Here is a 13,616-nt window from a genome sequence, read left to right as displayed (position 1 = left end):
GAAAGGTTGGAAAGGCTAGAATTGTACCAACACTGATACCAAGTGTAGAGGTGAAGAGCAAGACCTTAAAACATGGAAGATCTTGAGAAGCCATTACAGGGTGCATGTGGAGTGGATCTTTACTCCTAAGCGAGATATTCAGCCGGGGCTACTGTTTAAAAATCAGGAGGTTCTCATTTAAATCAGAGATAAGTCAATTTTACTAACATTCATACAATCACAAGTCTTATGAACTTTTCCTGAAATGGTGGTAAAAGCAAAGTCTTTGAGCATTTTTATGGAAGAGGCAGGTATTTTTTAAAATCAAGATGGTAAAGTTTATCAGTGCTAAGTGGATTGAGGATTTGAGGTTACAATCAGGTCAGCCTTTATATTTCAACTTGAGGAGCACGAACAAGGGATCGAATGTACTCCTTGCTTGTATACAGATATCCCAAATGAGAGTCTGGATAAAATCTGAACAAAACCACCACATTTTCTTAGCTGTCATTATTCTTGAATCAGGATTATAGTTGAGCAGTGGAACAATTGCAAAAGAAGTATCTTTGCCAGCAGAAATCCAAATACTTCAGCATTCTTTGGTGATGCCACTTTATGAGGGAGTTTAAAGGGAATATCAAGACCAAGTTATTTTCAGAAAAGATCGGAAGTGATTTTATATCATCTGAGTAATATTTTAGAAACATATATTACACGTGTTATAGAGGGGAAGAGAGACAGACAGACACATAGAGAGAGAGGGATAGTGAGAGGGAGAGGGACAGTGAGAGGGAGAGGGAGGAGAGAGTGACTGTCTTTGAGGTTCACTACAGATCTCAATCTATGCAGAAATATGACATTGTGCCGAGGCTGGCACTCATTCTTCCAAGTCAGAAGGTTCAAGCCCTGCCCTCTCGGGGCCCAAACAGATAATCTAATCTTACAACTTGTTACAAATTGGGGGAACTTATATACTTTTGGTTTGGACATTACATTAAGACATCATGAATACAGAAGATCCTATGACACTACTTGAAGAGGAGCTGGAAGCTTCCTCAGTGTTCGAGGCAAAATTTGCCCTGTAATCAATTTCATTGAAAGTATTTTCTACTCCAATGTCACAGCAGTATATCTGCAAACTTGCCATGAGAAAATTGACTGTCATGCTAACAGTACATTGGGGATTACCCTTCAAGCGATTTAAACAATTCTGAAGCACTTCAGAGTCCTGAGGACACGAATGGCAGTCTGCAATGGAATGTAAGTTTGCAATTTTTGGGGCTAAGTCGTCCAACATTTTCCTTCTTTTAGTTTTCTTTCAAGGCTAGCACACATCACCCTAATCTATGATCAAATTAGTCCCAAACAGACTGGCAAAACCAAGTCTACGCAAAATTCATTTTCACAAAACACAAGACTGTATCACACATTGATCTAGGATTAAGGTGCAAGTTACTTGGGCAATTTATTGTACAATGTAATATTGAATACAGTAGGACCATGGCAAACACTCCCTTTTATTTAGTAACTGGTACTTGGAGGCACTAGGCTTGTGACAAATACAGCAAATGAATTTGTGGCTATTAAGTAGAAAATTATAAATCAGTGATCTTATTGTTCTTAAATTCGACTGTATTGGCAAGTCAGAAAAAACTTCGCATACCAATTTCTTCCCAAATGTACATACAGTAAGAACATAACAGGAACAGCTCATTCAGCCCATCAAGCCTGCTCTGCCATTCAATAGGATGAGCCATGATGTGACGTTCCTCACATCCACCTTCCTGCCCTTTTTCCATAGCCCTCGATTATCCTCTTGATCAAGAATCTCCCTATCTCGCCCTTAAATATACACAAGGACTCTGCCCTCAGCTTTCTGTGGCAAGGTCTCAGACTCTCAACCCTCAGAAAAGACATTCCCCCTTATTTCTGTCTTAAATTGGCACCCCTTAACTCTGATACTGTGATCTCTGGTCCTAGACTCTGCCACGAAGGGAAACATTTGCTCAGCATTTACCCTGATAAATCTGTGTGTTTCAATGAGGTCATCACTCATTCTTCTAAACTCCAGTGAGTACAGTCCCAACCTGTTTAGCAGTTGCTCATAAGACTATCACTCCATATCAGCGATCATCTAAGTGAATCTTCTCTGAACTGCCTCCAATCAAATGATATTTTTCCCTAAATAAGGGGACTAAAACTCATAGTACTCCAGGTGTGGTCTCACCAGCTCAACGTACAATTGCAGTTAGACTTTCCTACTCTCATTCTCCAACTCACTTGAAGTAAGGACCAACATTCCATTAGCCATCCTGATTACCTGATGTGCCTCTATGTTAGCTGTGTTTTGTGTACAAGTAACCAGAGTCCCTGTGTGTTCCAACTTTTTGCAGGTTTTCATCATCTAAATAATATTCTGTTCTTTCTCCTTTTCAAAATAAGCACTTCACATTTTCTCATGTTATAGTGTATTTGCCCGCTTACTTAACCTAGCAACATCTCTCTGTAAACTGTTTGTATCCCTCTCACAGCCTGTTTTTTCACCTGTTCTTGTCATCTGTGAATTTCCCTATAGTACATTCCCTTTGTTCCTCCAAGTCAGTAATATATATTCTAAACAGTTACAGTGGTAATTGCAACTATCCTTTCCAATCTGATTAATCCTATCAACAAAATTAAAGTCAGCCATAATTATTTTTCTGTTCTTTTCACATGGCCCTTTTATTTGTTGATTTATAGCCTTTCCCAGAGAGGCTACTGTTTAGAGATCTGTACACTACTCCTCCCAATGTCTTCTATTTTTGTTGCCTTTTTTTAAAAATCCCAGTCCAAATGAACGTTACATCATCCAAGCCTAGATAATCTCTCACAACTGTCCTCATTTCATTTCTTATCAATAGTGCTACTGAAACACTTTTTCCATCTCTCCTGTCGCTCTGAAAGATGAAATATTGCCACAAGTTAAGTTCCCAGTTTTGATCTCCTTGAAATCATGCTACCTTAACGGCCATGAGATCACATTCACATAGTTAGATTAGTGCCATAGTTCAATCATACAAAGTATGGATTTATATAATTATTTTTTTTCTCGTATTTAAATGCATTTGGCTTCGTCAAAGTTAAATTACTTTGTACATTAAAATACAAGGTTTTTAAATTTATTAAATTAATTCTATTACTGAATTTCCTGCTATCTTCATGCATTCTTGGTACAATATGACATTCACACATTCTGTCCCTTCCTTTTGTGTTCTGATAACCAACCCCACCAATAACTTACAATCATACAGTTCCATGTAAGTGATATCGATCCTTCCACTCCCAAGTGCTCAGTTTAAAGCCCTATCTACAGTTCTAGTTGTGATTTGCCATACATCTCTTTCAATCTTGTGTTTCATTCGATGCTGATCAGTTTAATCAAACAGGCATGTTTGTGTGGTAACCCAAAATACACACTCTCTCTTCTTCTGACCGATAGATCTTTTCACTCCCAGCACAGGTTTATTTAAAACGGATTTAAAATAAAGTTATCCATTATGTTGGTCATGATAATGTTCTTCATGCTACCTAGATTATCATGATATACCCTTTATTTTATATGTGGATGCTAGAATTCTCAAATAAAAATAAAATATTAGAACTACTCAGGAGGTCACACAGTATCTCTAGACAGAACCAAAGTCAACATTTATTTTTCTTTCTCAACAGATGTTGTCTGACCTGAGTCGTTGAAACATTGTCTGTTATTTACCATTTTTCATGCTTTAATTTGGTTAATTGTATTTGGATAATATTTAACACCCTTGAGAGATTTAGCTTAACATTGTTAAGTTTCCAAGAAGGTGACACACATTGGGCTGTGTACTTAATAAATGCTATTCATTCTGAGCAATTTTGTGAAAGCTAATATCTGTAAATTGTAGATTGATTATAAAATCGGATTCTGTTTAATGGTTGTTTTTAAATCAGAGATCAAATTTTACATGACATCTTTGAGGATAATTGACTAATTTTTTACATCTGTCAAGACTCAGCTAAGTAAGCCAGGGACTACAGCTTCTTCTTGAACAATTTTCAACTATAGGAAAGGTTTTAATAATAACTCATTACACTGCTCCATCACCAATGGTAGTTGGCCTTCCCCATCTTTCTCTATCCCCTACTTCCTCTGTAGAATGCTTCTGGGCTTTGGATCAGATAGCTAGCTTTTCCATTCCCACTCTCTGAGGCTAAAATGACCTGTAACTCCATCTTTTTACACCTCAGTTCACTAGAAAATTTACACTGCTAAAGAATGTCAACAACATACTGCATTTGGTAATCAGTTTTACTAGAATGCCAGCTTATTCTCTGGCTTGTATGTTTATCAGCTATAAAGCGGAGATTCTTTAATCACGTGGCAACTGGTTTATCCAGACGGTCTTTTTGATTTTCATCCCAATTAATAATAGCCTTGTTCTTTCATCAGTTCATCTGTCTCTCAGTTCTAAAATTAGAAGATATAAGCAAAAATAAATATATACATTGTACCAGATTCATCAATTTCACTAGTGAATTCCACACAATTTTCTTTTGGAAGTTGAATTTAACTTTGAGGAAGACAAATGGATGTAAATACCAGAAGAAAAATAATTATATAAATCCATACAAATTTCCACTGCATTGTCTGTTAAAACAAACATCTTTCTGTACAAAGTTCAACAGGTTAATTTTTTTTAATGTTTAACATTAGGAAATATCTGTAACTTGACAATTTTACTGCCATAATCTCCACCTAACATTTCTGTTCATTTGCTTTTCTCAATGTTCAACCATCACATACGAAAACTATTTGAAACTTGCGTGCAGTTCCACTACACATCATTTGACTAGGGACAACAATTCTTGAGCCGTACAAAGTACGTAACTATTTTAATTACTGGAAGAGAATTTGCTCACATCAACAGACTCAACACTTAGATTCTTCAATTAAAGGTGGAATGACATCTGTTTTTTGAATCATTGATTTTTTTGACAACCATTCAATTGGGGATTTCAATGGAATATTTGAAAAATATTCAAGCTATATTTATTGTAACTAGATTTTTAAATAAACCTACATTAAACTAAGAGCACCATCTAATTCAGCACTTTTAATCTTATGAAGCACAGTTTTCAGATAACATGAGTTTATTATACATATTGTTTGTTATACTTATTCAAGGAAAAGAGGCCACACAAAATGAAACATGAATTATAACTGTACAGACATTTATTTTAAAATCTAGAATGCAATTTCTCATGAAGTAAGATGGCATTAACTGGGGTCATGAATGAAAACAAGCCAGCTTGGTGAGCAAGTCAACAACCACACCCACAACCTGAGCTACAAATCTTTGCTAAAATCTTAAATGGCATCTACTTTCTGTACTATTTAAATATTTCTGGGATCATTACTCTGATAACCCAAATTGGCAGAGCAACAGCTACTAGATGCTTTGCCTGTGCAGATGGGGCTGGTGACATCAGCTGGCCACGGCCGACTTCAAAACGCACCTACGCATGAGCTGCTGACGTTATCACATTTAATGTACAGTGATGTCACTGCCAGTGCAGACTACCCTATTTTTGTTTAATGTTAATTAATGCCTGGGCTGTTTCCACTTGGCAGCTTCCATTGTTCCAGCATTTTGTAATCTCCTTTTCACAGTTGCACACTTACCAGCTGATCATTCAGTGAAGAGTCAACAGCTAGTTTTCTGAAACTAGCCTTACTTTAAGGTTTCTGCTTCTACCACCTTCTTATGTTTGTAGTTAGGGGTGCAAGCTGTCCCTTTAAGAGAACAGGGTAGGTGAGCCAGACTGGGGAGCTTGGGTCAGTCCAAGTCCGACTGCATGGCTGTTAAGACAAACTGGTTCAAGTTTCTACAGGCCAACCTTGTGGTCGTTCTATAATTAGACATAATAACTTGCGAATTTACTAACAAGGGGAGGCCTGAATTTAACTACAGCCTTCCAAATGTGAACTTGGGAGTTGGCAGCCAGGAGAGCAAAACAGCGGAGTGTTGATACCCAGATACATAAAACAACAGAGGCTCAGCAGAGTGCGGTACTAGCCACAGAATGCTGGCAATGCAGCAGGCTTGGCCACAAGGAGTCAACATTTTGGACTTGAGAAGCCCAGTGCTGCAAACATCTAAGCGCGTGGACCACACTCTCTGAAATTTGCTAGTTACAAACCAAACAGGGGAAGTGGCGTCAAAAACAGTCAATCCTGGGGACAATGCATAGGAAGATGTCTTCAGCCAGGGAGCAGACAGGGCATCAGCTGGGTCCACGGAAGCAGCAGAAGGGTCAGAGCCAGCAGAGCTTTGGTTAAACAATCCATCAGTACAGGGTGAAGCTGATAGCTTCTTGGTTCTTCCCAAATTAGAGGGGTAGACAACAAAAATGGAAGTGGATATAGACGAAGCGGTGTCTCCGATTCCCGGATGAGGCTTTAGGCAGACTTTAAGGGTGCTATCATTGAAGCCTGCCAAGATTATACAACAGACATAAACTGAAAAAATGGTGCCACTTTTGGGCTACAAACCAGTGAAAGTACAGTTAAAGGACCAGTGTGCAGAACTGCCATGATACACAGTTAAAGGTGAGTGCCCTGCACTGTATGGGGGGGAATAAAAGGAGTCAAAATTAAAATACAGCTGAAACCAGAGGCTTGTCTGAAGATGCCCCAGTACTGTATGCATCTAAAGTGGAGGCAGAACTGGAAAGGCTGGGAGAGTTGGAACCGGCAACCACCAAAGAACAGGCTATTTCAATTGTTCTGGCCTTAAAAGTAGATGGCACAGAAAAGATTTGTGGCGACTTTAAGGTCACAGTCAAACCAGTCCTGGCTGTGATCCACTTCTGCTCATAGAAGACCTAGACAGTGGACTGGCTGGGTTAAGACATTCTTAAACATGGATCTGTTGCAGGCCTACTTAGGGATGGAGGTTGTAAAGGAGTCTCAGACATTGGAGACAATAGTGACTTTTCCCCTTCAAGTGACTTCCTTTTAGCACAGCATCAGCACCGGCTCTGTTCCAGAAGTCCATGGATCAAATTTTAAGTGGGTTGCATGGAGTCCAATGTTAACTGGTTGATAGAGTCAATACAGTATGGAGCTGGAGGAACACAGCAGGTCAGGCAGCAGAGGAACAGAAAAGTCAATGTTTCAGGTTGGGATCCTTCAGGCAATCCTGATGATGGATCCCTATCCAAACACAGAGGAGCAGGAAAGTCAATGTTTCGGATAGGGATCCATCATCAGGATTGCCTGATGGATCCCAACCTGAAACATTGACTTTCCTGCTCGTCTGTTGCTGCCTGAACTGCTGTGTTCTTCCAGCTCCAACTTGCATCGAGTCTGACTTCCAACATCTGCTGTTCTTGGTGTCTCGTTCTCCAGATGATATTGTTGACACTGGCCCCTCCAGAAACCTACAGAAAACCCTAAAAAGGTTGCAGAAGCATGGCCTAGAAGTGAAAAAGGTCTTGGGTACCTGGGTTATAAAACTGATTTGTACAAAAGGCACCCAAGAAGATGGAAACCTCCATCACAAAGGCTCCTAGAACGGAAAATGTGTAATAACTGAGATCATTGTTGGGACTTGTCAATTATTATGGCAAGTTTGTCTTGGATCAGAAAGACATACTAAAAACTTTGCATCATTTGTTGGGAAACAGGGGCCGTGGAAATGGACTCTGCGATGTGAAGAGGCTTACTGGAAGATGAAACAAGCTTTAAGAGCAGACAGAACTGTTAATGCATTTCGACTCAAAGTTTATATCTAGCAGTTGACACTTTGTCTTATGCAGTTAGTGCTGTATTGTCACATATCTTAGCAAATAGAGAGGGAAGGCCCACTGTGGTTGCATCAAGGTCACTAACAACATTGGAGGAAAATTATGTCCAAGTCGAAAGAGGAGGATTGGGCATCATTTCTGGTTTTAAGTAGTTCACCCATTTCCTTTACAGTGGGTATTTCAAGCTGCTGACTAACCAGAGACCTCTAATCTCCATTTTTGGCCCATATACAGGGATACCACCAAGGTGGCAGCATGGCTGCAGAGATGGGCACTGGTTCTGTCAGCATATTCATATGAAATCAGCTACTGACAGTCAGAGAAGTATGACAATGCAGATGCCTTGTCAAGGCTGCTACTACCGGGTATACTGATGTTACCGAATGGGACTTAAAATCATATATTTTTCCGAGGATGACATGGTCTGGTGTCAATGGATTAAGCGCAGAACACTACCCAGAACGACGGGGTTTTGAACTATGTATTGGACCTAGTCCTGAGAGGGAGGATCAGTTATGATAACCTCCCAGAATTATGCCCTTACCTGTTCGGAGTTATCCATACCAGACAGTGTTTATTTAGGTGAATGAGAGTTGTTATTTCCCTCCTTTTAGGAGGAACAGCCCTGTTACAAGTGCATCAAGGTCAACCTGGTATGGTGCCAATGAAAAAAAAAGCCAGGAACTACTTTTAGTGGCTGAATGTGGACTCCTAAATTGAGGAGAGAGTGGCGTCATGAAAATCCTGCACATTTTTAAGGGTTTAGCAAAAACAGAGTCATGCCAGGTAATTCTTGGAGACCTGGCATTCAAATGGAATGCCATCAACAAACACACAGAACTGGACCCGATATACAAGCCACTGAAAAATTGAACCGGAAGTTATGTCAAGCACTCCAGCAAACCGAGGCATATAAAGGACAAGAAGGACAGAACATCAATGCTTAAGTGGAGACAGATTGACCATATTACCTAGCAGGGTGGCAAACGTCAGCAATCAAACACACCAGCTTGGCCAGCAAGTCTTGTGGCAACCTTATCCACAACGTGAGCTCTAAATAATCTCAGAAAAAAAGAGCCCTTAATACTCATTTGTCAATGGAGGATCACGTTTGACTTACAGTAGCAGGAAGACACTGACAGGTGGTACAGCAAAATCAAAGAGGACAAATTGCCAGAAGAATGGGAACCTCAAGGGCGAGGGTATTCCAAAGAGGAGAGAGCATGCTGACCTGGAATTATACAGTCCAGGGAGAAATGAATCCCAGTGATGGTTGTGGCTCAAACAGGACTATTGTCATATACAGTACCAACTAGGAATGGACTGGTCTTGAGGGACCAGCTGGTCACCACAGCTCACCAGCACAGGAAGATCTTCTGAATACCGAGCTGGTCCAGATGGGACCAGTAGTGTCAACCCAGTCACGTGCCTCTGAGCCAGGGTTGGTTATATCCAAGGAGGAGACAAGAACAGCATCACAGGACAACAGCAGCCAGAGAGGGGCGTACCTGAGAAAGAACAGGAATTTCCTGAAGCCCGGGACACTACTCGAGATTATGTTCCTGAGACGAGGAGACTGTCTTCCAGGAATCGACATTCCCCTGAGAGGTTGATTATGTCACTGTAAACTATGGAAAGGCTGTTGTCTTTTTCCATTTTATTTTATAGTATGGAGGTGCATACCTCTAGAATTAAAGAACTGGTCATGTAACCCAGTATGGGGAGCTAGAGTCAGACTAGGTACGACTGTGAGGCTGGAAAGGCATAAAAATAAATTGTTCCTGGATCATACTTCTACAGGTCAACATTGTGGTCTGTTTATAAGTTATAATTAGACCCAAACATGATCCTCCCAACATCAGAATAATTTTGCTGCCTCAGCTGCTTCCCGGCTCCTCATGTTGATTCAGTCTAGAATGCAGGTGGGACTGCCTATCCGTTGGTCACACTGTCTGTTTTGGTCCCTTTTGGTGCCTGTTTTCTGTCTTGCTGAATTTTAAAATTATTTAATTCATACAGAGCTTCCTAGAGGTGACATTTGAACCTTTTGCAATTTTTATAAACAATTTAGTTGCATCACATTTGTACTGCTATGTTTGTGCTTCCTTTCAGGAATTATATACCAGGTAGACAAGTGGTAATTCTAAACAGGAACACTTTATTAACAAGGCTTATACCTTCAGGGTAGGCTGGACCCTTTGGGTCATCTGACCAGCTCTCAAAGGGGCAGCACCCCCATCTACATATGTAACACGGAGATAGCAGGAACTGCAGATGCTGGAGAATCTGAGATAACAAGGTGTAGAGCTGGATAAACACAGCAGGCCAAGCTGCCAAGGAGATTACCAGCGAGTTGCAGTGAGAGAGAGATCCATGGAGGTTTTCTGAAGAAGGGCCTAGGCCCGAAAGGTCAGCTTTCCTGCTCGGCCTGCTGTGTTCATCCAGCTCTACACCTTGTTATCTTATATATATATATATAACACACGTGTCTTTTGTATTCCAGAAATTTGCCATTTGAACGTTTTGCAGTCTACTTTGTCAAACAACAGGGCATATACTCAAGTGGAGAACACTGTTTTACATACATATTGGAATATTTCCAAATACATTGAATGGCAGAAGCTCTTACACCCCAAAATAATTTAATAACATATACCATTCAACACAAACCGTGAACATACAATTATACTTACTACTAAATGATCATGTTAAAAATATCAAAACAGTACAATTACATACTGGATACAGAGAAATCTGAAGGCTGAAAAGCAGTACCTACACATACCACATCAGATTATTTTGCAGGCATATTTCAAGTCACCTGTAATTTTAAGTTCAACGTACTTTGGTTTCTCCACCCTCCCTTTCCCTTTCCTTCAAAGCTAAGAGAAGCGACAGGTACCTTCTGACATATTGCCACAAAAAAAATACTATTTATCCTTGATACCAGACCGCAATTTTTGTGCAAATTCCACACACACAAAACATCTAGCATATGCAAATGCAGTCATAGGAAGGGCCAGAAATCTCAGGCCCATGTCTACAGGCCCAAACAGAGTAGAGGTGTCACCCAGCCCTGGGCCCTAGTTCAGCCCTCTACACCCACCCTGTCCCAAGTTCCAGCTGTACAACAGGAGCCCTAGTCAACTTTGTCTCTTCATAAATCAGTAATGTCTATGTGTGATAGGAATGGCTTGCGTTTTGCTTTCAGTCAATTAAAATAAATGGTCTCCAGAATCACTAACAAATATAACCTGCAAATGAGGCATTTGAATGTCATACACTTCTTTCAATTCCATTTAAAGCTACTACAACTCCATTAAAACTGTTGTTAGACATGTTTAAAATACAGTGAAAATAATTTACACACAAGGTGGTTTGAAATTCATACCTGTGCATAGGAGCCAATTATATGGCTTTGAATTTCATCCATTGTGTCTGTCCCATAAGAAACTGTGCCCAGGTGGAGACGTTTGAATATCATCTCATTTTGTGTAAGAGTTCCTAAAGTAAACACAGGAGAGATGAAATGTGCAACAGATTGTCTAAATTTACTAGCAGGTTCATTACACTTATCAACAAGGAATTGACTCTTGAACTTGAAAAATAGCACACTTATACAAATAACTGTCCGATATGATGTGCACCAGATTCAACAATATATTGTTTAGATAATACATTTTAATTCCCTAACCACTAATTCATTGCTGAATGTTTAATAAAAAACATTAGTGCACTTCTTTAATATTTGACTAACTTTCCATAAAATGTACCAATCATTTTCAGTTTTAAATATGTAAGGATCACTTCAAACATGAACACCCATGAATCCAGAACAGTAATGAAGAATTGTAAAAGAGAAGTAAAAATTGAGAAAATATGTTGAGGTCCGATGTCAGAAGAGCCAGGCAATCATAAACTCTCTTGGTTGGCAACAGCTGCAATATGGCAGAAGCAAACTGTAAAGTTCAGCTCTTCACCATTTCAACTTTGGTAGCCATTACAGCTGGTAAAAATCACTACTATCTTATCTCCACCCCAAACTGAAGTCTAACATCATGCGATTAAAACAGCTGCTTAAGTAAGTAACAGCCAACTAGCTCTTTTGACTATGGCTTTAAAATTCCAACAGGTCCTTCAAGAGTTAAGAATTTTTCATATGCACCCAGATAAAACACAACTATGAAAGTTGGCAATTATACACTGGAAGTGAATACCACAGATTCCTGCTCCACAGTTTTTATTTTATAGATCTCCCTCGTCCCTGAAAATTCCTTAGGTCTGCTTCACACACCCAATTGAACAGAAATAGCCAAGGAAACTACCAGGATCTCTCTAGCCAGTTGGATAGATGTGTCCTACAACCAGTCAATAATCTGTCTAACCAATTTCCTTTCAAGAAGTTTAAAAACTGGAGAGAATGGTTGTAATGTTTTAATACAAAAAAGCAAGCAATGAAAAGTAAATGGTTTTTTGTTTAGCATTCTAATAAATAAACAACCAATGCATTTTAATATACTCATCTTCTTGTTAATTCTTAATTTTTAAAGGCATCAAGTGGTCATTATATTGTTACGATCTCAACGATGTTATTACTGAGAAGTCAGATCCCCAACAGAAACTAATAGATCATAACCTGATTTGTTTTTAATGAAGTGATCGCTTGTTAAAATAAGATTGCAATGCTGCAGATTTTACTTTAACAATAAAACCGAAGTGTATTAACAAAAAAACCCAAATCATCTACTCATACTTTTACTGTATTTAAGAATATTTGAATTTGTATTATAATTCTATTAATACCCAAACACAGGAATAAATTAATCACTCTCAAGATGTCAGGTTGTCTCTAGTGGCCATGAGGATCAGTGTTAGGTCTACAGCTGTTCACAACCTGTATAAATTATTTGGATGATGGGTGGGGAACCAATTGTTACATTTCCAAACTTGATGACACCAAACTGGGCTGATAAGTTGTCAGTATGATGCAAAGAGACTTCCAAACGACTTGGGCCAGGTTAAATAATGGATTAGAATATGGAACCCCAGAGTGAATTTAGTTAAGTTTTAAGTGATTCACTTGGTAGAAAAATAAAACAAAAACTCTTTTTCTTCAAAATGAAGAGAGGTTGGGATGTTAAAAGAAACCTGGATGCTCCTTTCTCATGAGTCATTAAAAGCTAGCACGCAGGTGCAACAAGCAATTTGGAAAGCAGGTTAGACCATGAGCTTCATCTCAAGGGGATGGGTAGAGAAGTAAAAATGACTTGCTGAACTTGCTCAGATTTAATCAAGTCATACAGCACAGAAAAATGTACACAGCCATGATTCTGGAATAGAACCACAGAACCTGGAACTGTGTTTATAATTTTGGCTTCTTTATCTGAGGATAGACATCTAAAGATGGGCAGCATGGTGCCTCAGTAGTTAGCACTGCTGCCTCATGGTGCCAGGGACCCAGGTTCGACTCCAGCCTTGGGAGACCATCTGTGACCCCTGTGTTTGCAGGGGTTTCTGCTGGTCTGCTCTAGTTTCCTTCCACAATCTAAAGATATGCAGGTTAGGTGAACTGCCCGTGCTAAATTGCCCCACAATGTTCAGGGATGCACAGGTTAGGTGGATTAGCCACAGTATGGGGATCGGATCGGATCGGAGGTGGGGGGGCATGAATGCTGAGTGGAGGGTCGGTGCAGACTTGATGGGCCAAATGGCCTCTTTCAGCACTGTACAGATTCTATGATTCTATGTATTTTTGATTAGGGGAAAGACCATGATAGTTTACCAGACCAATTTGTGGGATGGAAGAAATG

General features: G+C 39.6%; 1 protein-coding gene across 2 annotated transcripts in view; it reads right to left on the bottom strand.

Moving 5' to 3' along the window:
- The window catches only part of atp9b (ATPase phospholipid transporting 9B), a 384,890-nt gene that overhangs the window by 76,141 nt on the left and 295,133 nt on the right, over nucleotides 1-13,616 (bottom strand). For both annotated transcript variants that reach the window (XM_048529464.2, XM_048529465.2), the window contains one exon: nucleotides 11,198-11,310. In XM_048529464.2, coding sequence (XP_048385421.1) covers nucleotides 11,198-11,310 — 113 coding nt within the window. The remainder of the gene's footprint in view (nucleotides 1-11,197; nucleotides 11,311-13,616) is intronic.

This window comes from Stegostoma tigrinum, chromosome 5, assembly GCF_030684315.1.
Source record: "Stegostoma tigrinum isolate sSteTig4 chromosome 5, sSteTig4.hap1, whole genome shotgun sequence".
Lineage (NCBI taxonomy): Eukaryota > Metazoa > Chordata > Chondrichthyes > Orectolobiformes > Stegostomatidae > Stegostoma > Stegostoma tigrinum.
Note: the sequence above shows the minus strand (reverse complement) of the source record. Positions and strands in the feature narration are given on the sequence as shown.